The sequence below is a fragment of the Ailuropoda melanoleuca genome, chromosome 2, assembly GCF_002007445.2.
Source record: "Ailuropoda melanoleuca isolate Jingjing chromosome 2, ASM200744v2, whole genome shotgun sequence".
NCBI lineage: Eukaryota > Metazoa > Chordata > Mammalia > Carnivora > Ursidae > Ailuropoda > Ailuropoda melanoleuca.
Window position 1 is genome coordinate 88,167,901 of NC_048219.1, and position 24,213 is coordinate 88,192,113.

Consider the following 24,213-nt stretch of genomic DNA (forward strand, 5'->3'; position numbering starts at 1 on the left):
TGAAACTCTTGCATCTAGCAAATCTTTCCTGATTGAAGAAGTCAGAGTGTTCAGATTTTCACCTGTCTGTAACCCAGTAGTTCTCAGCTTGTGGTGATTTTTGCCCCCTCCCCCTCTCTCCGGAATATCTGGCAAATCTGGAGACATTTTTGATTGTCATGCCTGAGGGTGCTACTGGCATCTAGTGGGTGGAGTCCGGGCATGCTGCCAGACGCCCTCCCTCGCACAGCACAGCCCCACCCACAACAAAGAATGATCCAGTCCAAAATGCCAATAGTACTGAAATTAGGAAACTCTGCTATAACTGATACGTTTCATTTTTGTCTCTTACACCTTCCTCTGTCAGAGGCAGGCTGAGATAGAAGTTCAAAAGTAGGGGCGCCTGGGTGGCACAGCGGTTGAGCATCTGCCTTCGGCTCACGGTGTGATCCCGGCGTTGTGGGATCGAGCCCCACGTCAGGCTCCTCCTCTATGAGCCTGCTTCTTCCTCTCCCACTCCCCCTGCTTGTGTTCCCTCTCTCGCTGGCTGTCTCTGTCTCTGTCCAATAAATAAATTAAAAAAGTCTTAAAAAAAAAAAAAACAAGTTCAAAAGTAAACTGGTAAGAGAGAATTCTTGTGCCTTAAGCTGAGCCATGGACTTTAGGGTCTCATTGTATCTGGCAGAATGCTCATTCCCAGAATGAAATAATAATTCCTTTTTTTTTTTTAAGATTTTTTATTTGTTTGTTTGTCAGAGAGAGAGCGCAAGCAGGGGGAGCAGCAGGGAGAGGGAGAAGCAGACTCCTTGATGAGCAGGGAGCCTGATGCAGGACTAGATCCCAGGACCCTGGGATCATGACCTGAACCAAAGGCAGATGCTTCATTGACTGAGCCACCCAGGCATCCCTGAAATAATAATTCTTAAAGTACCTACCTCTTTGGGTTGTTTCGAAGATTAAATGGTTAGTTTATGCATGTAAAAATATTAGAGCAATGCATGGCACACTCAATAAAATAAATGTTTCCAAACAAAGCAAAACCCTGCTTTGTCTCTGCTATTGCGGGCACTGTGTTTTTAATGTCTTTTATTTAAGACTCTGATAGCTAGGGAGATGCAAGGGAACAAGGTTAGTTACAGCAGATATCCCTCCTTCCACAGTTCTTATTACTAGCTGGACTTTTCAAAGCTTTAAAAATAAAAGTTCCAGGGCACCTGGCTGGCTCGTTGGGGCATGCAACTCTTGATCTCAGGCTCATGAGTTCGAGCCCCACATTTGGTGTGGAGATTATGTAAAAAATAGGAACAAATGATAAAAATAAATTGTAAAAATAAAAGTTCCAGCAGCAGCAACTGTTCTTGTTTTGATCTGAACCTGCTGGGGAAGTGTCTGTGTCCTGGGTGGCGAGAGTGTTGTTGTATCTGGTTATCATAGGCTTCTCTGGGTTGGGGGAGTTTTCTTGGGCTGGATAACTGGATCATGGGCTAGATTTTATTTTTACGTTTATTTTCAAGAGCTCTTCACCTCTTATGATTTAGAACTGTAAGGATGCTTTTCCCTATTTTGAAAATGGCCGGGGTCGGGGAACAAAAAAACAAACTGGGGTTGATATGGCTTGAATCCGTCAGCTACCTCAGTTGCTCTACCTTTGATTTCTCGAGTGCCCAAAGAAGCATAAGAAGTTAGAGAATTATTTACTGCTGTTCTTCTTTAAGCTGACAATCAAGGAGATGATGTAGAAGAAGAAAGGGCGCCCTTCTACTTATTGGATACATGTGGGATGCTTAAACTTAGCTAGACATGGTTGGCCTCTCAGCCAACATCCTCATCCATGAAATGAGGACCTGTAAGATTATCTGACCTCCCTCCTCTGTGAAAATCAGTGAGAAGAGGTGTGTGAAGCCCTGCTCGCGTATAGGTAAATGGAAATAGAGATGCTTCTGCTAGTGTCCCATTCTCCTTCCTCACCAGGAGTCCCGGCCGCTACACGTTGTGCTGGGAAATGAAGCCTGCGACTTGGACTCCATGGTGTCAGCTCTTGCCCTGGCTTTTTACCTGGCAAAGGTGAGTGCTTAGCAGCAGAGTCCCGTAGAACGAAAAGATCTGAATGCAAGACCCAGCTCTGCCACTTAGCACTATTTAGTCTTGGGTCAGTTGAATTCCTTGACTGTGCTGGGGTCTCGGGTCACCATCTGTAGAATCTGAAATGATACTATTTTGCAATGTTGCTGGGAGGATCAATGAGTAAATGTGTTCTGAAGGATTTGTAAATCATAAAGCAATATTCAGACAGTTGATTATTGAGTTCTTCTGTGTACCAGTGATCTCATGCCCAGGTCAGCTCCTGAGGACTGATAATCCCTTCTCAGCAGCATCTGGAACTAGGTCTTTTCCATGAGTTATCTTGCTGACCTTCGTGTTATGCTAAGAAGGACAGAGGGCAAGAGTTGTCCTTTTATTTTTATCAACTGGAATTGTGGCTTTGAGAAGGGCAGTGACTTACCCAAGATCACATCTCCTTTGGTCCCAATAATCTTGTTATTTTTCCTGTTTATTCCAAAACATTGCCATGTGTGCTTTTCACTTTCCTTATCCAGACAACAGAGGCTGAGGAAGTCTTTGTGCCAGTCTTAAATATAAATCGTTCTGAGCTACCTCTTCGAGGTGACAATGTCTTCTTCCTTCAGAAGATTAACATTCCAGAGTCCCTCCTGATTTTCCGGGATGAGATTGACCTCCATGCCTTGCACCAGGCTGGCCAACTCACCCTTATCCTTGTTGACCATCATGTCTTACCCAAGTAAGTAGAAGGAAGTTAAGCTGATTTTTATCGTGTGCCATGTTGAGCTCTGATGAGTAAGAAATAAAGAGAGGAAGAAAGAATTTCTGCTCTCGGGGATCTCACAGGCTAATTATAATTGCTGGGTTATCTCAGATGTAGGAAATTAACAGAAAATGTTGTCAGTTCTCCAGTTATGCAAGTTTAACAAAAAGAAATAGAAACATGATATGGTCAAACTAAAGGAGAACTCAGAAATCATTTAAATCTCCCTTTGGTATCATTATTTTGTGGCAGATTTATTGTTATAGAAACCTTTGAATAGTGGTTGCAACTCTATTTTTAATATTTAAAAAACAAGGGGCGCCTGGGTGGCTCAGTCGTTAAGCGCCTGCCTTCGGCCCAGGGCGTGATCCCGGAGTCCTGGGATCGAGCCCCACGTCAGGCTCTTCCGCTGGGAGCCTGCTTCTTCCTCTCCCACTCCCCCTGCTTCTGTTCTCTCACCGGCTGNACAGTCGTTGAGCATCTGCCTTCAGCTCAGGGCGTGGTCCCGGCGTTCTGGGATCGAGCCCCACATCAGGCTCTTCTGCTATGAGCCTGCTTCTTCCTCTCCCACTTCCCCTGCTTGTGTTCCCTCTCTCGCTGGCTGTTTCTCTCTGTCAAATAAATAAATAAAATCTTAAAAAAAAAACAAGCAAAACTATTTCCTACGGAAGGCAATATCTCATTAGTTGCATTGTGCCGGGTGGTAGAGGTGTGTGATAACCGACACTCTAGAGGACAAGAGGTGCATGGGGATGGGGGAGTTAAATATGCTCAAAGGGAGTGGAGGGTGTGAGGAGGAAAGGTTTCCTAAGAGATTTGACCCTTGATCTCACTCTTGAGTGTTTGCTCCTGGAGTGGGGAGGTGAGGTAGTTAGGAAGCGCACCCAGGTGGGGAAAGGAATTAATATAAGCAAAGGCAGGCAGGCATGAAATAGCATGGTGAATTGGGAGAACTGGAATTTATCTTGCATGGCTGGAGCATAAAATGTGACAGAAGTAGAACAGAGGAAGAGGTGAGACTAGGGAGGTCGGTGGGGGCCAGATCATGGAGACCCTGTGGAGACTAGACTTGATGTTAGGGTAGTGGGGAACTATTGTGGGTTATATTTATTCCAGATCCAAACAGAATCAAATTTGCATTTTTCAAATGATCATTCAGCAGCTTTGTGGAGGACAGCTTAAGGGGTGCCTGAGACCAGGAGTAGGTCTTTGGTTAGGAAACTGTTGGAATAATCCAGGTGAGAGAAATTGAGGACCTAGAATAAGGCAGTAGCAGAGGTTTGGAAAGGAGGGGATGGATTCGAATTAAGATAGAAGCCATGGCGGGGGGGGGAGGGTAGAAGCCATAGAATCCGGTGAACTGCGTGGAATTTGGGTATTAAGTGGATTGAGATGACAGGAGAGATTCAGATGCTGGATGCCAAGGGTGTGTCAATCAGGCAACTCGGAAGGACATCAAATACGCGGATAAGATACTTGTAGCTGATACTTCACCAAATTCACTTATCCACTATTTAAAGATGACCTCAGTTACAACGTGAAAGAGAAGAAGTGAGGCCGAGGTAGAAGTGACCAAAGTTCTGAATGTTTGCCCAAAGTGTGCATTTTCCTTAATGGGTGAGGTGGAGATTTGGTTAGAACGGGCTGGAGCGCCCCCACCCTACCTTTCTTTCTCTTTTCCCCACACCCGCTTTCCCACACAGAGGTGACGCAGCCCTGGAGGAGGCGGTAGCGGAGGTGCTAGACCATAGGCCCATCGAGCACCAGCACTGCCCTCCCTGCCACGTTTCCGTGGAGCTGGTGGGGTCCTGCGCCACGCTGGTGACCGAGAGAATCCTCCAGGGGGCGCCAGAGATCTTGGACAGGCAAACTGCAGCCCTTCTGCACGGTAAGGGTGGCTTTCGGGTTAGGAGAGTGAAAGTCTTTTTTTTTTTTTAAGTCTAGTTCCTCGTTCTTTTTTTTTTTTTTTTTTAAGATTTTATTTGTTTGTTTGTCAGAGAGAGAGAGAGCGAGCACAAGCAGGGGGAGCGGGAGAGGGAGAAGCAGGGACTCTATCCCAGGACGCTGGGATCATGACCTGAGCTGAAGGCAGACACTTAACCGACTGAGCCACCCAGGCATCCTGAGAGTGGGAAAGTCTAGACTTCCAGCTTGATCATACCCTCTGCAAGCTGTCCCATCATTTCAAAGGCTGGGTCCTTTCAGGGGACAATTAGGCATTAAAAGGCTATGGTGAGGGGCGCCTGGGTGGCTCAGTCGTTAAGCGTCTGCCTTTGGATCAGGTCATGGTCCTAGGGTCCTGGGATCGAGCCCTACGTTGGCTCCCTGCTCAGCGGGAAGCCTGCTTCTCCGTCTCCCACTCCCGCTCTCTCTTGCTGTCTCTCTCTGTGTCAAATAAATAAATAAAATCTAAAAAAAAAAAAAAGGCTGTGGTGAAAGCAGAAAGGTAGCACAGGACAACAGACCTAGAAGCTGCCTGCTGCAGCATTATATGATGGGAAGAGAACCAGCCAAAGAAGCAGGGAACAGATTCTAATACCATTCCTATCCAAGAGGTAGTACGTGACCTTGAGCAAGTTTCTTAACCTTTCTTGTTCTCATGTTCTCCATTTGTTAAAAAAAAAAAAAAAAAGAGAGAGTGAGAGAGAGAGAATTGGACTAGACTATCTCTTCCGACTTCTAAGTTTCTTTAATGGAATTTGGCCTGCAGAAGGGAGGTCATCTCTCTCTGACTTGGTTTCAAGATCTCTGAGGATTGGGGTGCTCAGGCACCCTTTCTGCCTTTCCCCCATTTTCCTGCCTACATTTTAATTTGGCTTTGGGAGGTCTTACTCAAGACATAGTCCCAGTTTCTTGTTTCGTTTTCAGTGAGTTTGCCACACGGTCTTCTCTGTATTATGTCCATCTGGCTTGAGGGTTATGTGTGTTCTAGTGATCGGGAGTGGAAGGACATAGGATTTGAGTTCTGTCTCGTCTCCATAGGAACAATCATCCTGGACTGTGTCAACATGGACCTGAAAGTTGGAAAGGCAACCCCAAAAGACAGCAAATATGTGGAGAAACTGGAGTCCCTCTTCCCAGATCTGCCCAAGAGAAATGACATCTTTGACTCTCTACAAAAGGCAAAGTTTGACGTATCAGGTATGAGGCAGTAAACTGACTTCTCTCCCTCCCACGTGAGGAAACAGGGGCGAGACTTGTTCATTGTATCCTCACCCTCTTCCTCCTCCTCCTCCTCCTCCTTTATTTTTAAGAGAGAAAGAGAGGGAGCCAGTGCGCAGAGTGGGGGAGGGCACAGAGGGAGAGAAAATCCTAAGCAGGCTCCACCCTCAGCACGGAGCCCAAAGGGGCCTCAATCTCATGACCCTGAGATCAAGACCTGAGCCAGAATCAAGAGTCTGCTGCTTAGCTAACTGAGCCGCCCATGCGCCCTGATTGTTCATTGTGTTCTGGAACGCCATTAAAACAGTTTCAGAGCTTGCATAATGCTTTAAGCTTCATAGCAGAGAGAACCAAGGTAGAATGTGAGTCTGATCATGAACTTATCGATCATTTACTAGATCATTTTATCCTGGCTGTTGGGTAGGGAGAAGAGGAATATAGAAGAGTGTCAGGTTTCTGGTCTAATCAGAGAATATAGGTATATAGGTAAAATCTGCCGAAGGAATACTAAATTATCTGAGTGAGATCTAGGTGATTGTTTAGGGAAACAGAAGAAACATTGAGGGTGAATATACAAAGCCAAAGAAGAAGAAAAAAAAATTCCATAATTTTTTACCCAGATACCACTTGTTGACATAAAAAAAGGAAAGCAAAGTGCCACATGTTCTTGCAGAAAGTTAAAACTATGCAGAAAGGGGAAATGGCAACTATTGTGACTCAGTTATTTAAAATAATTTTTTATTACGTAATTACATTATTGATTATTGACCCTATTCATTGCCCCCAAAGAGAGGCTGTGTTTTTCCTCATCCTTGACCCGTCTAGGTGTCCTCACCTTCCTGGTCTGGGGACCCTGGGCTCTCTTGTTTGACCCCTGGTCTCACATCCTTTGTCTAGGACTGACCACTGAGCAGATGCTGAGAAAGGACCAGAAGACCATCTCCAGACAAGGCACCAAGGTGGCCATTAGTGCAATATATATGGATTTGGAGGTAAGAGCAAGGTGCAGTTGTGGGTGGGGAGAGAGAGCCTGCAGTTATGTGCATGACCTAGCCCCTCACTCCTAGCTGCCCTCCATATATGTTGTGTACCTATGTACCTTTTGTCATGTCTGCTGTCACTCCCACAGTCTATGACCTCTCACTGCACTACCATGATAGGCTGCATAGTGGTTTCCCTGCTTCTGCTTTTGCACCCTACAAACTATTCTCCCCACAGCAGCCAGAGTGATCTCTTTATGAGATGTAAGTCCGAAAAAAACAAACACAAAACAAAAAAGATGTAAGTCAATTACATCAGCCCTCTCCCTCAGCTGCCTTTTCATCGCATTCCTTTTTTTAAAAAAAGATATTTATTTATTTATCAGAGAAAGAGAGAGAGCGCGCGCGCGAGCACACAGTCGGAATCGGGAGGCAGAGAGAGGGAGAAGCGGACCCCCTGCTGAGCAGGGTTCCCAACGCAGGGCTCGATCCCAGGACCCTGGGATCATGACCTGAGCTGAAGGCGGACGCTTAACCGACTGAGCCACCCAGGTGCCCCTCATTGCATTCCTAATAGATCTAAAGGCCCTGCTGTGGTTTAGAGGGCCCTCCTTGATCTGGCCCTTGTCTCTCTCTCTCTCTGACCTCGAGTCCTTCCAGCCCCACTCCCACACTCAGTGCTGCACCCACACTAATTTTCTTTCTGTTCATTGGAACCATTAAGCTCATCCCTACCTCAGAGCCTTTGCACTGGCTTTTCCCTTTGCAAAGCTGGCTCTTTCTTAGCACTCAGGTCTTTCAGATGTCTCCTCTTCTAAGAGGTTTTTCCTGACCACTGTAACTGACATAATATCCTCTGCACTCAAAAATCTCCAACAATTTTTGAATTTTGTTCATAGAACTTAATGGACTAAAGTAATCAATTACATGGTTTCCTTGTTTATTGTCTATATTCCTCTGGGAGTTTATCAGCTTTACCGGGGTGGGACCCTGTTTCTTCTGTTTCCGCTGTATCTCTAGCACCTTTGACAGTGCTTGGCAGCAGTAGGTGCTCAGTAAATTTTGTTGAATGGGTGACTGAATATAACTTTGGTAATGGTATTTGACCACCTGGTTCCATGTCATATTGATTTAAATCATTTGACAACCTGATCTGAACACATTCCCTCATAGTCTGTACAGCTTTCTACTGAATACTGTGTAAAAATACTAAATAATTTCAATAAAACAAAGGAGCCCGGTCTCCTCCCTTGCTGCCTCATTTGAGAAACAAACATAAGACAGAGAAGGCTTGCCAAGTAGCATAAATTGACACAGTACAAATCGACACATTAGAAATGCCAAGGATAGAGCAAAGCCCTGACCTGAAATAGCTGGTGTTATTGTTCAGTAGAGAAAATACTACGTGAGACTTTGGAGAAGAGCTGATATTGGCAAAGAACGAAGAGCCAAGGATACGGTTGTCTTGTGTCTGTTGTTACTTGTATGCCCCCATTGTTCTGTTTTAGAATAAAAATACCTCCGAGGCAAAGGCCTTGCTTGTTTGATGGCAAGAGCAGGAGAGCCTTGGACATGCCAGGCGTATTCCATACATGATCATATGCTGTAAGTTTTAAAACAATCACTTTTGGTAAAGGTTTTATCCTCATTTTACAAATGAGGAAACTTAACTGCAAGGAGATTAATGTAAGTCCTTGATAGAGCTGATTTTCAAACCAATTCTGTCTGAACCCAAAACCTCTATTCTCCCTGTTCTATCTACTGCTGCCCAGGACATAGGTAACACAGTAAATATGAGATACCTTTTTTATGGAGTACAAGCCCCAGGTTAACATGGAAAGAAACCCTTCGTGAGCATGTTTTGTTGCTGGTGACAAGGAGGGGCCAGCTGTAGCCCTTATCACTGCCATGTTTCTTCTCTTTCAGGCCTTTCTGCAGAGGTCTGGCCTCATTGCAGATCTCCATGCTTTCTGCCAGGCTCACAACTGTGATGTTCTGGTCACCATGACTATCTTTTTCAACACTCACAATGAGCCAGTGCGGCAGCTGGCTATTTTCTGTCCCCATGAAGCACTCCGAATGAAGGTGAGTCTGTCCCTTCTCCAGCCTGAGGTCCCTACAGAGCTCTGCTTGTAAGCACCAGCCTGTGCTGTAAAGACCTGTCCTTGGGGAGAACCCGGGTAGCTCAGTCTGTTGAGTGTATTATATGACCCTTGATTTCCACTCAGGTCATGATCTCATGGGTTGTAGGGTGGAGCCCCCTATCAGGGTCAGTGCTCAGCGGGAGGTCTGCTTGAGATTCTCTCCCTTTGCCCCTCCCCTCCTCGTGCAGGCACACAGATGCTCTTGCACGCTCTCTTTCTCTCTTTCTCAAATAAATAAATAAGTCTTTAAGAGAAAAAAAAAAGATCTGTCCCTGGTTCTGGCTTTTTGTTTTGTTTTGTTTTGTTGTTGTTTTTTTTTTTTAAGGTTTTATTTACTCATTTGAGAGAGAGTCAAAGAGAGCATAAGCCAGGGGGAGAGGCAGAGGGAGAGGGAGAAGCAGGCTCCTCACAGAGCTGGGAGCCCAACACGGGGCTCGACATGGGGCTCAATCCTAGGACTTGGAGATCATGACCCGAGCTGAAGGCAGGAGCTCAACCATCTGAGCCACCCAGGCACCCCTTGGTTCTTGTATTTACACAGAAGTCCCTTGACCTATTTCCAGAATCTTCCCTCCTTGCTTTTCCCCATTCTCTCTATATGTGAATATCCTTAATCATACTGTTGTAGAGAAAGAAAGATTCCAAAGAAAATTAGAGACATAGTTCCTGTTTAGAAGGACCTTGAAATCGGATTAAAAAGCAGTGTTATAAATCTGGAGTTAAAACTCAGTTCTTGGTCTAATCATTAATTCCTCATCCCTGAAAATCAGTTCCTTTCTTTTTACCCTATTGCCTTGAAAATCGGAAACACAAGAGAAGCCTTTTCTACTACTTAACGATGCAGGGATGAATTACTGTCTGTATGTACTGCTAACTCTGTAGAGAAGGAATCCAAGAGCAGGTTTGTTTTCTTTCCTCATCTGTTTGGCCACTCTTCCCCTGTCTTTTCCTCTGTTGGTTACTGATTAGCCCAGGGAAGAATTTAAAAGTGGGCTTAAGACAGTCCAGGAATGTTTGGGGTTTCTTGGGCTGTGTGAGGACTACCAAAGACTGGTCCGCATACAGTGAGCTAATCTTTTGCATCCATAGAAGGTATGTCACCCTTTCTTCTTTTCTGGAAGCAAATGTAATTTCATTCAGTGGAAGGTAGTTTGGCACTGTGGAAAGAACTACAGTTATATTTATTTATTTGACAAAGTGCGCACACACAAGCAGGGGGAGTGGCAGGCAGAGGGAGAGGGAGAAGCAGACTCCTTGCTGAGAGGGAGCCCAATTCGGGGCTTGATCCCTGGACCCCAGGATCATGACCTGAGCTGAAGGCAGACACTTAACCAACTGAGCCCCCCAGGTGCCCCAAGAACCACAGCTTTAGAAGGCAGACGCCCCAGATTTGCCACTTACCTGCACCTTGAGCTCAGGCAAGTCAGTTGGCTTCTGAGTCTGTACACGGCATAATAACACCCGCTGGTTAGTCTGATGTGATCCTGAAACACGAGCGTACATAAAGCACATTGCTGGGCACAGAGTAGGCACTCAGCAAACGCGGCTCTTCCTAATCATGTCATGGAGGAAAGGGTGCTTTGGCCGTAAGAAGTGCCTCTCCTGCCTTCCAAGATGTCCCCACCTTCTCCCCACCACATCCCATCTGTGCTGTCCTCTGAAGCTATGCAGATAGCTGAAGGCTCCCCCACTGCACCCCTCTTCTCACAGTGTGCCCCACCTTCTCCTCTTCCTCCTGTGGTAGAAATGATAGAAAAAGAGTGATTTAGAACACTGGATTTGGGGGCGCTTGGGTGGCTCACTGGTTGGGCATCTGCCTTTGGCTCAGGGCGTGATCCCGATGTTCTGGGATCGGGCCCCACATCAGGCTCCTCCGCTATGAGCCTGCTTCTTCCTCTCCCACTCCCCCTGCTTGTGTTCCCTCTCTCGCTGGCTGTCTCTCTCTCTGATAAATAAATAAAATCTTAAAAAAAAAAAAAAAAGAACACTGGCTTTGGTGCAGACCTGGGTTCAAGTGTCAGCTTTGCTTCATTCAAACTATGACCTTAGGCAAGTTACTTAATCCATCTAAGCCTCTGTTTGCCTACCTATAAATAAGGGTACTGCTAATACCGATCTTATAAGGTAGTGGTGACGATTAAATGAGATGATATTTGTAAATGGTCAGACTCGGCACTGTGCCTGGCATTCCTTCTACCCCTGCTTTGATCTATTCCTTCTTTCTGCCTCTGTCTTGCCCCTGACCTCAGTCTAGATGCTTGTCCCATCGTAGCTGAGGGTGGAGATCAAGTTTTTAAGCACTTGAAACAACACCAGGTCCTGGGTTGTGGTTCAGAGTCTCCTATCATCTACGTGATTTTGCTCAAGATATTAATCTCTTCATGCTTTGGTTTACTTATCAAAAAAATGAAATACATGATCTCAAATGTTTCTTCTGTTTCCAAATACTATGTGTATTAGCTAATGTGCCTTTTTTTGAAGCAATAATATTGAACTCTGGATGATTTAATTTAAAAAAAAAATGTTTTTCTCTGTCAGAGAAGCCTCTAACTTAGAAACCGCAGCTGTTTCTTCCCCACCTTATGTACCATCTCCTATCTTGTCCCCTCTTTAGATCTGTGGAGTGCTGGAACGCTCCCACTCTCCATCCCTGAAGCTGACCCCTGCCCCAAGCACCCACCCTCACCTCCAAGCCTATCTTCAGGGCAACACCCAGGTCTCTCGGAAGAAACTTCTGCCTCTGCTCCAGGAGGCCCTGTCAGCATATTTTGACTCCATGAAGATCCCTTCAGGACAGCCTGAGACAGAGGGTGTGTGCAGGGAGCAGGCAGACAAGGAATTGGACAGGGCAGGCAACTCCCTGGTTCCAGGACTGAGTCAAGACGAGGAGGAGCCGCCACTGCCCCCCACGCCCATGAACAGCTTGGTGGATGAGTGCCCTCTGGATCAGGGGCTGCCTAAACTCTCAGCCGAGGTCATCTTTGAGAAGTGCAGTCAGATCTCGCTGTCACAGTCGACTGCTGCCTCCCTGTCTAAGAACTGACTGCTGGGAGGGGACAGGCTGGTGAGAGGTTGCTTGAACCACTCAAATGCATGTTTTGAGATGTGTCGGCGGTTCCGTCTTCATGGCTCTGGGATCTGGTGTACTGTGTTCATGAACCGGGGAGAAGAAAGAAGTGAAAGAAAACAGCTGCTTTAGGGATGGCTTCCTGCCTTTTCCCCAGATCTCTACCAATCAGACAAATTGTATTATTTAATTCGATTCTTCAAAGCTGCACTGACTCTCCTGTATTTCCTTTGCGAGGGCTTCAGTGTGATACCAGCACAGTTCCAGCAGAGCGGCTCAAGGTGTACCCCCGAAGTGCCCTCAGTAAGGCTCTGTAACAGAACCAGTATCTCTCATGGAACCAAACATTCATTGTCTCCGTGTATTCATTTATTCTCTTACTCCTTCAGGTATCTATTAAATGCCTACTTTCGGTTAGATAGAAAATAGAGTGTGCTTTGCCAACTCCTATTCCATTTTCAGCTTTCAGCAGAATCTAGCTCCATGATTCCTCTTTCTGTGCCCAGTTAGGTGATGGTAGCTGCGGCCAAGATGGCTACATTTGTATTCTGAGCTGATTATGACTCTTTTAAGATAGTTGGGGAGCAGTTAAGAGACCATTATCTTCTCTCCTGGTCCCTGGCTCTCAGTTTCTTTGGGTCCCTCAGTCCCAGAGCCACAGGGACCCCAGAAAGACCCAGAAAACCCCTGGTGCTTGAGAGTTCGGGAGACACCCAGGAAAGCCTTACGACCACATAGGCGCTCTTCCCAAAAGGCAGAAGAACTGCACTGAGAGCCCGGCTCTGGGCCCTGCCTTAGCGGCCTGGCAATTTCCTGTCGGTCCTGTTCTCTTCTCGCTCATACTGAAAGGAAGTATGGAGTTCTAATATTGAAAGCCGTGAATCGTGTGTCTCTTGGTAAGACACTTGATTTCTCTAGGCCTCATTCGCCCCATCTGTAAAACTAAGGATTTGGGCTGGATGTTCTCTGGTGTTCCGTGATCTGCCTCTTGTTGCCACCGCGTCTCTCCCTGCTTCTCTGTGTTTGTTTGTTTCTGTTCTCCCCGGGAATGCTCAGGGTGGCTGAACTGTCTGTATATGTGATTGTACCAAGGGCCCAGCCTCACGGAGCATGTGCAGGGGTATGGCTCATACTGTAATGACCCAGCAGAGAACTCCCCCCGCCAACTTGTTCTGCATGTGTAGTGTCCCCCTTTCCCCTTTCTCCTTCCCCACGACCCAACTTCATGTAAGTCGCCAGCAGTTCCCCTGAACGGCGGGGTGTGTGAGAGTTTGGGCATGATGTCTTCAGTAGGAGGGGCATGGTGTAACTTCACTTTGAGGGGATGATGTCTGTAGCCATTGGAAGGTAAAAATAGTGGTGTGATTACTGAACCAAAGGAATTTATGTTTTGTAACTTGGGTACTTTATTTTGCATTTTGTTAAGGTATTAAATACATTTTTTTTTTCCTGTTTGGGGTCTTACTGTCTCTTTTTACACTATGACTGGGCCTTTCTGTCTGATAGTGGTTTCAGCCTCCTCAAGATTTATCTCCCTTCTTCTTGCAGTATGGAATGTCTCCCTTCATTAAGTTTTTTTTGGGCATGGAGAGCAACCGTCTTCCATCTCTCCTTATCCTCAGCCTTTCATCTGTTTCTTCTTTCAGAACCCTCTTCATAACGGCGTTCCCAATCTTGCTTATATGCTCGAAAAGCATAGTCTCAAAACCAAAATGTTTTTTTACCATTGCCTTTTTTTTTTCTTTTTTCTTTTTTTTTAAAGAGCAGCTTCCAGAGGTTATAAGGAGTCTGGAAAGGAAAACAAATTGCCTTCCTTGACTCCCCCAAGACTAGCCACTTTAGAAAATGTCCTCTCTTCCCTAAAACCCGCCCCCACATAGTCAGGGTTTTTCTTTTGGGCAAACCTGCTGCTTGGGAAGGGAAAGGAAGGGAGGTGGCAAAACCTGTTTGAAGGTAAGGTTACCTCCCTTCCACACCTCGCTCCTTGGAGGCAAGAACAACAACAGTGAGACAGAGAAAAAGGACACAGAAGTGCTGGGGAGCTGGGAAACTAGCTCCCCGGCAGCCACAAGTGTTTAAGGGAGACCGGAAGACGTGTGAAGATGGGAACCACACAGGAGGCAGGAGAAAAGACATTAGACCTTGGGTAAGTAAGATCTGGCTCACTTGATTGGAAACAAGCGATGAGTCGTCTTGAGGGACTTTCCCACCGTCCAGCTCTGACCAGGGCAAATCTCGGCTTCCTGGAAGAGGCCTGACTGCAAGGGAATGAATTTGCAGAGAAGGGCTAGGGTGGCTCTAGGTAGGAAATGGGGAACTGGGGGTTTCAGGATAATCCCCTATTGTTTTGTTTTTAAAGGAAGCTTCTCTATTTTGTGTCTGATAAAACTGTGCCTGTTGTCCGTTTTCTAACACCCACTCCCCAGAACAGCCCTCTGGAAAGCTGACCTAAAAAGAAATTTAGGTCCAGGTACTCCTTACCTTCTTCCCCCACCCCTCCACCTCTGTCATGGTTTTCCCTGACCACTCCCCAGCGTGGTGGAGGAAAGGCAGGCCTGAGGAGGTGCCATCTTCCCCAGCTCTGCCTGGTGACAGCTGGGTGGGTCTGTCCCCTTCCAGCCAGGTGTAATGTGGAATGTCTCTACCCACTCTGTGTAGGCAGAGCATTGCCATAGAGGTAAATACGATTAGCTTTACATTCTGTCTTTCCTGTGCTCCTAAGCGCCAAAGTAGGGTTCATCTGTCTCCAGGAAGTGGTGGATGTGATAGAGGTCTGTCCAGGAGAGATCTGACGTCTTTTTCAGGCCTGTGCTCTGCCCTATGCCTTAATTAACTGTTCATTCCAGTGTCTTCTACCTACAACCCAGTTCCCTTAAGACACTGCCTAGTTTGTCTCATGACCCTCCCCCTTACCCCCGGGGACTCAGGGCCAGGGAGAATGCTGAAGCCGCGGGCCCAGACTTGGGGAGACTTGGGGAACTGGAGCTGAAGGAGGAGTGGCAGGATGAAGAATTCCCCAGGTAAGGACTGTGAGGGATGGTCAGGAATAATGGGCCAGAATGATAAATGAGGACTTGAAGGAAGGAGGGGTTAAAGTAAGGCAGAGGCCATAAGATAAAATCGTGGCAGGGTGGGTGCTGGGTGGCTCAGTCAGTAAAGTGTCTGACTCTTGGTTTCGGCTCAGGTCATGACCTCAGAGTCCTGGAATCAAGCCCCGCCTTGGGCTCTGCACCTCAGCAGGGAGTCGGCTTCCCCTCTCCCTCTCCCTCAACCCCCCCAGCCCCAACTCATGTACTCTCTCTCCCTCTCAAATAAATAAATAAATCTTTTAAAAAAATGGTGGCTTGGTGAGAGGATTAATAAACTAATACCTGGCTTGATTCGTTTAAGCTGCATTTCTGCCCTCCTGGTAATCTTTCCCCTTAGATTTCTTCCTGAAGAAGCGGGCCCTTCTGAGGATCCTGGCGACCCCGGGAGAGACTCACAGGCAGGTAGGTAAATGAGGACCTGGGCCTCAAGGTCTTGATTCTAGGCCAGTGAAGGGCTGTGCTGCCCTCATGCCTCTGTGGTTCCACTGCTCTTTTCCCAAATATCCCCTGTGTAAGTTCTTTAGAATTCACCCCATAAATCACTACCACATGCAGGAATTCCAACCTCCCCTGCCAACACACACATACTTTTCTATTCTTTTCTCCGCTCTTCCTCTTCCGACCCCAGGTACTCCCAGCACTTTAGCCCTGTGTGGCCCACGCCCCATGCGTAAGCGTCTATCTGCCCCCGAGTTGCGACTGAATCTGACTAAGGGGACTGGAGGCGATGGAACTTCTCCCACTCACTCCACACCTTCCTCTCCTGAGGGCAGTTCTGACCTGGAGATAGATGAACTGGAGACACCTTCAGACTCGGAGCAGCTGGACAGTGGACATGAATTTGAATGGGAAGGTGGGAAAGAAACCTGAGGCCTGAGCTGGTAAAAGTAGCAGCTAGAGTTAAAGCAGCTCAGTGTGTATTGAAAGGGACTGAAGTTAGAAACAATAAGGTGGGGCCAAGTGGTAAGGTCAGCAAAATTAAGTTCCTCAGAACAGAAGGTAGTCTGTAGGTCCGATGTGAGAGTAGTCAGTAGAGGGGTGGGAAGGGTCCTTCCTTAAGGAAACTTTTATTGAGTGACTGTTATATGCTATAACTGAGCAAGAACCGAGTTTTAAGGATAAATAAGATAGTCCTATCCTCGGGGCGCCTGGGTGGCACAGCGGTTAAGCGTCTGCCTTCGGCTCAGGGCGTGATCCCGGCTTTATGGGATCGAGCCACATCAGGCTCTTCCGCTATGAGCCTGCTTCTTCCTCTCCCACTCCCCCTGCTTGTGTTCCCTCTCTCGCTGGCTGTCTCTATCTCTGTCAAATAAATAAATGAATAAATCTTTAAAAAAAAAAAAAAGATAGTCCTATCCTCAGGGAGTTCTCTGTCTAATAAGAAATTAGCACATATACAAATAAGTGTAGTTGAAGATTGTGGTCTACGTATAGGGTACGATCACTAGGGATAAGGACAAGGTCAGTTCTGCCTGAGAGGCATTAGGAAAGACTTCGCAGAAGAGGGGATTCTGAGCTGGTCTTTGTCAGGTAGCTGGGGAGGCATTCTAGGTAGAAGAAACAACTTGGGTAGGAATATGGCATGTGGGACATGTGGGTAGTTCAAAGTATTAAGCATGACTATTTTGGTATTAAAGAAAACTTTGTTTCTTCTCTACTCGTGACACTTCCGACACCAAATGTATGGGTTTTACCCACACCAACCAATTCTCCACTGTTGATATCAACAGGGTATCCTAGAGTTCATCTGTGACAGTTGCCTGGAGGTAGTGCAGACCCCACAGGTTAAGGGCTCACCCCCGAGATTGCCCTCGACTTCAGTCACACGTCCAAGTTGTCACCTGAACTTCTGAATCAGAGTGCTATGTTAAGTTGGCAGGAGTCAAATCGTGGAGGTCCTTGCTACCACACTGGGGAGTTTAGATTTTATCCTGTAGGCAGTGAGAACTCACTGAATGGTTTTATAATCAAGGGAGTAACATGATCAAATTTAATGGCTCTAAAGAAGTTGGAAACAACCTAAAGGTCTGTCAGTAGAGTATTAATTCTAATATGGTGCATCCATGCCATGGAATACTAAATACCAGGCAAACTTTTTTTTTTTTTAGGTTTTTATTTTTTAAGTAATTTCTGCACCCAACACAGGGCTCACACTCACGACCCCACCATCAAGGGTCAGTGTCGCATGCTCCACCAACTGAGACTGCCAGGTGCCCCTAGACAACTAGTTTTTAACGTGAGGCAGCTGTTTCCACTGCTATGGAAGGATCATGCAGAATTAGTGGGTACAGTATATTGCCATTTGAGTAGGAAAAGTAGGGTAGAAAACAAAGCTTGCTCTAGCTGTGGGGTAGAGGGTGGAATGGAGTAAACAGACTAGAGACAGGAAAACCAGTTAGGAAGCTAGCACTAAGGCCAGGTGAGAAATGCTAAGACCCTGAATCAGGACCGTGGTAGTGGAAAGAATGATAAAAGAGTATAATGGAGATAGATAGAAGAAGATTTGGGGTCCAGTTGGCTTAAGGGCTGACAGAAAAGAAAAATTTTGATGATATCAGTTTTCTCTCTCAGCCAGCTAGATGGATGGGGTCATTCATCCAGAAAGGAAATAGAGGACAGAGGAGGAAGAAAATGAGTTCGAATTACACTTGGGTCTGGTGGATTGGAGATGAGAGAAAGACAAAACTAAAGATGTCCACTCTAAGCATTTAGGGATGTGGCTTAGAGGGGCAAATTTGGAATCATCACCTTACTGGTGGTTACTAAAGACACGGGAACAGATGAGCTCACCCAAGGAAAGGCATGGAAAGAAAGAAAGTATCCAGAAAAAAACGAATACTGGAAAGGGCCATGGACCTACCATAGTGCAGGGTGACCTCAAGGCCAGTGTCCAGTGAAAAAGTGAGGATCGTGAGTCATAGGAAAGAGAAACCAGCAAGGCACTGGATTAATTGGACAAACTACGGATGGAGTCCTAGAAAACCACTGATGAATGAGAGGTTAGAGCAATCAACTCTAGGAACCTGGGGAGGTTAGAAGATACTGAAGGTGTGTACTATGCCTTACTGACCCTTCCCCATCCCTCTCTTTCAGATGACCTGCCCCGGGCAGAAGGTCTGGGGGCCAGTGAGGCAGCGGAAAGGCTGGGCCGGGGTTGTGTGTGGGACGTAGCTGGAGAAGATGGTCATCACTGGAGGGTGTTCCGGACAGGACAGTGGGAGCAGCGAGTGGACATGACTGTCATTGAGCTCTACAAGAAAGTCCTCTCTCATGGAGGTAATGGCTAGCATATGTGGAGGGGTGAGAACTGTGACTTCTTGAATAAACTGCCGAAGTTGGAAACTCAGTTCCTGGGTTCAAAATCCTTTCTGTAACTTCCAGAGACCCTCAGAGTCCCTCAATCCAAACAAATGTACTGTCTGTCACACATACTTGTTGACTGAATGAATTTGCCTTTTGTCCTCTCCAGGTTACCATGGTGATGGCCTCAACGCTGTTATCGTCTTTGCTTCCTGTTACTTACCCAGCAGCAGCATCCCCAACTATCCCTACGTCATGGAGCACTTGTTCAGGTGAGGTGGAAGCCCTGAAGGGCTCCAGGGGGGATGTTAGGGAGGGAAAAGTAAAAAAGAACCCCCTGGGGCACCTGGGTGGCTCAGTTGGTTAAGTGTCTGCCCTTGGCTCAGGTTGTGATCCCAGGGTCCTGGGATCGAGCCCCACGTTGTCAGGCTCCCTGCTCGGTGGAGATCCTCCTTCTCCCTCCCCTGCTGCTCCCCCTGATTGTGCTCCCTCCACCCCATCAAATAAATAAATAAAATCTTAAAAAAAAAAAAAAAAAGCAAAGCCCTGCACGATCGGTAGCTAACGAGTCTACAGTCGTGTCCCTCTCGCTCCCCACAACCCCAAGCATGTACCTCCTTTGACAGTCGTGTCTCCGCCAGGTATATGGTGGGAACTCTGGAACTGCTGGTCGCTGAAAATTACCTGCTTGTTCATTTGAGTGGAGGCACGAGTAGGGCCCAGGTCCCTCCTCTGGGCTGGATGCGCCAGTGTTACCATGCTCTGGACCGGCGGTGAGCCGCAAGGACAGGAGGGCTGCAACTCCCGCTGCGCTTTCTCTTTCCCTCTTTCCATTCTTTCCTCTTCCATTTAGTCCCTTCCTCTTTTCCTTATCCCTCTACAACCCTTTCCAGGCCTCTCCTGTCTTCTGTACTCTCAGAGTCAGGGAAATCTGGTTTCAAATCTTGCCTCTGTCATTTACCTGCTGTGTCATTTACCTTGGCCAAGTCACTAACCTCCCTGGGGCTCGGTTTCCATCTCTGCAAAATGGCAACGATAATACCTTTGCCACTGGCCATGTGTGAAAATCCAATAAATTGGTGTGGCGTGTTGCCTGGCCCACAGAAGGTACTCCTTCTTTTTCTCCCCATCTTACCATTTTGTTTAACTGCCCAGGGCGCCATTGTCTGCTTCTCTCTGCCTTCATCCCTGACCCATATGGCTTTGTTCCCCGCGATATTCCTTTTCCCTTTTTCTTTCCCTTTGCTCACTTTTCTAGCTCATTTTTTTTTTGTCCCGGGCATGGGGGGCATGGGAAAAGGGGAGTAGCCAAGAATTTATGTGAGGGCAGGGCACAGGAGGGAGATGGGGCAGAGGGTTTCTGACAAGGGAATTGCCTTAAAAGGAGGAGCATGAAGGGCTCAGCACGATGGGTGGAGCTCAGATTACAGGCCAAGGAGTGGGGACTAGACCCAGCTGCTGGAGAAATCTAGAAACTGCAGACATGAAGGAAGTTAAAGCACAGAACATAGCTCCACCTGGTCTTCCGGCGCAAAGGTGGAAGAAGACTAGAATGATCTCCTTCCTGTTCTTCAGGCTCCGGAAGAACCTACGCGCCCTGGTGGTTGTCCACGCCACCTGGTATGTGAAGGCATTCCTGGCACTGCTTCGGCCCTTCATCAGGTACCAGCTCTGAAGACAAGGACCTCCCTTCCCCCATGTTCAAAATCAAGCCGAAGAAGATTTCGCCCCACCCTGGCTCCTTCTAGCCTTAAACACGCTGCGCTTGTCACATTTCCCTTTGTAAGGGTCTCCAGGAACCCTCTTCCCGATATAACACACAACTTGGTTTATCCTCTCTTTTCAGTTCCAAGTTCACACGAAAGATCCGTTTTCTGAACAGCCTGGGAGAACTGGCCCAACTCATCTCCTTGGATCGGGTTCACATCCCTGAAGCTGTCAGACAGTGAGTCCTGAGGTTAAGGAGAATAGTTTGGGGTAGGATGTATAAAGCCAGTTCCTGTTTTCTTAATGCTTGAGGGAGATGCAGAGGAACTAAAAGATAGAGGCCCTGCTTCCAGATGCTTCGGTGTATCTGGGAAAACTGCACCCACCCAGAGAAGAAATTAAGGCCTGCATCCAAAAAGAACAAATGAAAAACAAAACAAAACCTGTTGAGGCATCAGAGAATAAAGGGCTATTCACAGCACAGAACTTAGAGGAGGTAGAGATCAGCCATAGAAGTTCAGAAATCAAGAAGGACAGCGAAGAGGAGAAAGTACCCAGTGGGGAGGTACTGGGGGACAGAGGAGCCTGATAACCACCAGCTCAAGCACCCAGTCTTCTGACTCTTCAATTCTCTGGCTTCTCTCCCCAAACCGGTGAGTAAAACCCAGGTCCCGCTCCCGTACCAGTTTTGTTTTTCTCTCCTAGGCTGGACCGGGATCTCCATGGCTCAGGAGGGACCTAGAGGAAGGCAGGAATCAAGGGCCTTAGAACCAAGCAAAGATTGATCTGCCTATGCCCTAACCCTGAAACATCTGGGCTGTTCCCTAAACTATATCATCCTCAACCCCAGTACCAGCGGACCTTCACTTTCACTGGGGTGCCATTCCTCTCCTGACCCTGCCTTCAAAGCAGGGCTCCAAGGTCCGGAACCTGATCTGCCTGCTGATCATCATTTCAGCTATAGGGGTGCATGTAGTGGCGTCTTGTACGGGAAAGGGGAGGGCTGTGGGTTTGGGTCCTGCTTCAGCGGCAGGAGCTTGGGCAAATAACTGCATCTCTCTGAGTGTCCTTTTCCTCTCCTGTCAATGAAGGTGCTAAGACCCTTTCCACCTGGGGCATTCTAGCAGTCTGTGAAGCTCAGGGAGAGGTGGAGGGGAGGGCAGGGCTTAACTGACCACGCAGCCTGCTGGGAACGGGAGTCAGCTCCCTCAATCTTGAACCGCGGTGTCCTGCTTTGTCACAGCTGCTGCCTGTGAGTCTGGGAAGGAGTGCCTTCAAAACTTGTACTTTTGTGCTCTGTAGTAAATTCAGATCTGTAGCGGTGAATAAACTGCGATGCGAGATTTAAGCCCTGCTCGGAGGAAGTGCGCTGCTAGGACAGGCCCCTTACATCAGCATGCGGCCGTCGGTTCTGGCTTCTGGCACCGAGTTCTGGCGGCCGCGGTTCCCAGGCTTTTTCGCTCAGCCCCTGGGGCTGCTCCGGGAGGGCCTGGGGGAGGGGCGTGGCGCGCGCGTAGGCCTCCCCCTCCCCCCGCTCCGCGGGCCGCGGTTCAAACGACCCGCTGGGTGGAGAGCGGAAGGGAGGGAGAGAAGGTAGGAGTCCCGGCCTCCCTCACTGGCCTCCCTCTCAGCCGCACACCGGCCGGCCCCATGGTCCCCGCCGCCGGCGCGCTGCTCTGGGCCCTGCTGCTGAGTCTGGGGCCCCGGGCGGCGGGGGCCCAAGGCCTGACTTCCACCGAGACGCAGCGGGTCAGTTTGCGCTTCGGGGTCCCTATGTCCCGCCACTACCGGACCACCCTCCGGACCGGTGGTCCCAGGAGGATGAAGGTAACCATGGAGGATGAGGATGACGTCGGGGCCAGTGCCGAGCGCCTGGCAGGCCCAGCGGCTGCGGAGCTCTTGGCCTCCACAGTGGCCACAGGCGTCAGCAAGTCGATTGTGTCGTCCCCTGAGGAGGATGAGTCTTTGGAAGAGGGGGTTGTGATTAACGCCAGAAAGAGTAACATCACTGGAGAGTCTCTCAACAGGAGTTACCATACGGCAAGGGTGCCCAGCTCAAGGTTTAAAGCAAATACCCAGGAGCCTGAGATCAGGATGTCTTCAGACGTGCCGGCCAACACCTGGCAGCCTACTGGGGACACATTGCACCCTGACAATACCATGAGCCGGTGGTCAACAGCAGGGTCCACCCCAAACCGGTGGCAACAGCCCTCACACACAGCCATGCCACCTCCCGAGGATCTGCGGCTGGTGCTGATGCCCTGGGGCCCGTGGCACTGCCACTGCAGGTCGGGCACCATGAGTCGGACCCGGGCCGGGAAGCTGCAGGGCCTTTCTGGGCGCCTTCGCGTTGGGGCGCTGAGCCAGCTCCGCACGGAGCATCGGCCTTGTACCTATGAGAAATGTCCCTGCAACCGGCTTCAGGAGGAGTGCCCTCTGGACTCCCGTCTCTGCTCTGACACCAGCTGTACCTCTCAGACCACCACCACCAGTACCACCACCACCACCACCACCACCACCACTCCCATACCCCCCATCAGTTCTAGAATCAGACCCACCCCCTTCCTCTTCTTTGGCCCCAGCCCCAGCCCCAGCCCAGCCCTTGCTTTTTGGAGACGGGTCAGGATCGGGCTGGAGGATATTTGGAACAGTCTGTCTGCAGTGTTCACAGAGATGCAACCAGTAAGTGTTTGCATGAAGTGTTACTTACCTCGCTTGGTCACTGATGCATAATATACTGGCTACTCACATTGTTAGCCATTGATTCCACCTATTTCTTGGCAACTGCTGGTTGGTTAATGGGCAACATTATTGGTCATGGGAGGATTATTGCCCAAATTGTGAAGATTATAGATATCAACAGTTCTTGATGCAGGTAATGGATATGGAAGATATTAATAGTTCTCAGCTTACTAATGCAGCTTAGTAGTAACAGCCAATATTTGAGGTCTTACTATACACACTTTACCTGGAATAATCCTCACAACAATGCTGTGAGGTATAATTATCCCCGCTTTACAGGTGAAGGAATGGGGGGGGGGTTCACAAAGCTAGTAAATGACAGTCACAATAGGACTTTGACACTAGTACAGATAGACGCCCCTAACCACCACTGTCCCAAAGAACTGGGATTATTTCCAGCAATTTAAGAACGCTTCAGGAAGGGTAGTCCTCTGCTTTACCAAATGAACTACCAAAGGCTCTGATTGATTCGATAAATATTCTCAATTGACAGGATTTCAGGACCTTTGGGGAGAAGGGAAGGACAATAAAATAGTATACGTGGTCCGTTATTTTGCCAGTTTTTGTCTTTCTCCTTGGGTATCCAATACCATTCAATATAAAAAAGAAGCATAAACGGGGCAGTGGTGTTAAGGGAATGAGGGCTTCTGGGGAGGGAGATGAAGCAAGGAAGGGCAAAGGATATAGATGTAGTTATAATATTTCCCCTTTTTTCTATTTTGTTTCCTTACCCAGATAGAGAGAAACCGCAGGTAATGGCCACTTCATCCGCAAGACAAGGTGTCAGCATCTCAACCTTTCCACCCCTTTCGATCCCAGCACCCACTGGATATTTTTAGTACAAAAGAACAAAACTAGAAAAAAAATTGTTTGGTCTTGTGTCTTTTTACAGAGGTATCTGAGGGTGGAGACCAGAAATCTCTTGAACCTTAAAAGCAAACTGTGTAACCGGCAACATCAGGCCTGATCCCTCCCCTTGTTCCCCAGGGTATTTTATCCACCCCCCCCAAAGATAAAATGTTGATGTTGCTCTTTTTCATTTCTAAAGTTGTTTTTAAACAAGTGATTCTTTAAAGACTTGAAAACTCTCAGATGAATGCCAAGAGGCGGGAACAGGAAGAACAAGGACTTGAGCCCTTGGAAGATGATGATGGTCTTCTTGCCTTCACAATACCTGGCCTTCTCTCCTTGCAAAGGGCGACGTTGGCACAAAATTCCA

At 47.8% G+C, this 24,213-nt stretch overlaps 3 protein-coding genes across 8 annotated transcripts in view; all 3 read left to right on the plus strand.

The window, feature by feature from the left end:
* PRUNE1 (prune exopolyphosphatase 1) overlaps positions 1 to 13,117 on the plus strand; it is a 19,955-nt gene extending 6,838 nt beyond the window's left edge. Inside the window, exons 3-9 of one of the 4 annotated variants that reach the window (XM_002919325.4) lie at positions 1,951 to 2,043; positions 2,577 to 2,779; positions 4,507 to 4,691; positions 5,786 to 5,944; positions 6,863 to 6,957; positions 8,872 to 9,030; positions 11,704 to 13,117. In XM_002919325.4, the coding sequence (XP_002919371.1) occupies positions 1,951 to 2,043; positions 2,577 to 2,779; positions 4,507 to 4,691; positions 5,786 to 5,944; positions 6,863 to 6,957; positions 8,872 to 9,030; positions 11,704 to 12,132 (1,323 nt within the window). In that variant the 3' untranslated portion in view covers positions 12,133 to 13,117. Of the gene's footprint in view, positions 1 to 1,950; positions 2,044 to 2,576; positions 2,780 to 4,506; positions 4,692 to 5,785; positions 5,945 to 6,862; positions 6,958 to 8,871; positions 9,031 to 11,703 lie in introns of those variants that run through there. The other 3 variants (XM_019799771.2, XM_019799770.2, XM_011225142.2) reach the window with 3 other exon arrangements.
* A 150-nt stretch (positions 13,118 to 13,267) lies between these two features.
* Positions 13,268 to 21,095, plus strand: BNIPL (BCL2 interacting protein like). 3 transcript variants are annotated; one of them, XM_011225141.3, is made up of 10 exons: positions 13,268 to 14,302; positions 15,003 to 15,176; positions 15,583 to 15,647; positions 15,874 to 16,098; positions 18,339 to 18,521; positions 18,715 to 18,817; positions 19,187 to 19,318; positions 20,121 to 20,207; positions 20,392 to 20,490; positions 20,958 to 21,095. In XM_011225141.3, the coding sequence occupies exons 1-10, from the start codon at positions 14,259 to 14,261 to the stop codon at positions 20,992 to 20,994; spliced, it is 1,149 nt and encodes a 382-aa protein (XP_011223443.2). In that variant the 5' UTR covers positions 13,268 to 14,258; the 3' UTR covers positions 20,995 to 21,095. The 3 variants fall into 3 exon arrangements, with proteins under 3 accessions (XP_011223443.2, XP_019655326.1, XP_019655327.1); XM_019799767.2 differs by having other exon boundaries at positions 15,084 to 15,176; XM_019799768.2 differs by lacking the exon at positions 15,874 to 16,098.
* Positions 21,096 to 21,556: 461 nt separating this feature from the next.
* On the plus strand, positions 21,557 to 23,860 carry C2H1orf56 (chromosome 2 C1orf56 homolog). The gene is made up of 2 exons (XM_002919350.4): positions 21,557 to 22,934; positions 23,730 to 23,860. Exons 1-2 carry the CDS (start codon positions 21,588 to 21,590, stop codon positions 23,748 to 23,750), a joined length of 1,368 nt encoding a protein of 455 aa, XP_002919396.3. The 5' UTR covers positions 21,557 to 21,587; the 3' UTR covers positions 23,751 to 23,860.
* Positions 23,861 to 24,213: the final 353 nt, after the last annotated feature.

What these genes read in the sequence shown, in the direction of transcription:
- BNIPL (XM_011225141.3), top strand. Translation starts at nt 14,259, where the DNA reads ATGGGAACCACACAGGAGGCAGGAGAAAAGACATTAGACCTTGG. An exon ending in CGGGAGAGACTCACAGGCAG is followed by an intron (nt 15,648 to 15,873) that starts GTAGGTAAATGA and finishes TTCCGACCCCAG; the next exon opens with GTACTCCCAGCACTTTAGCC. An exon ending in TACCATGCTCTGGACCGGCG is followed by an intron (nt 19,319 to 20,120) that starts GTGAGCCGCAAG and finishes CCTGTTCTTCAG; the next exon opens with GCTCCGGAAGAACCTACGCG.
- C2H1orf56 (XM_002919350.4), top strand. Translation starts at nt 21,588, where the DNA reads ATGCGAGATTTAAGCCCTGCTCGGAGGAAGTGCGCTGCTAGGACAGGC. An exon ending in TGTTCACAGAGATGCAACCA is followed by an intron (nt 22,935 to 23,729) that starts GTAAGTGTTTGC and finishes TTCCTTACCCAG; the next exon opens with ATAGAGAGAAACCGCAGGTA.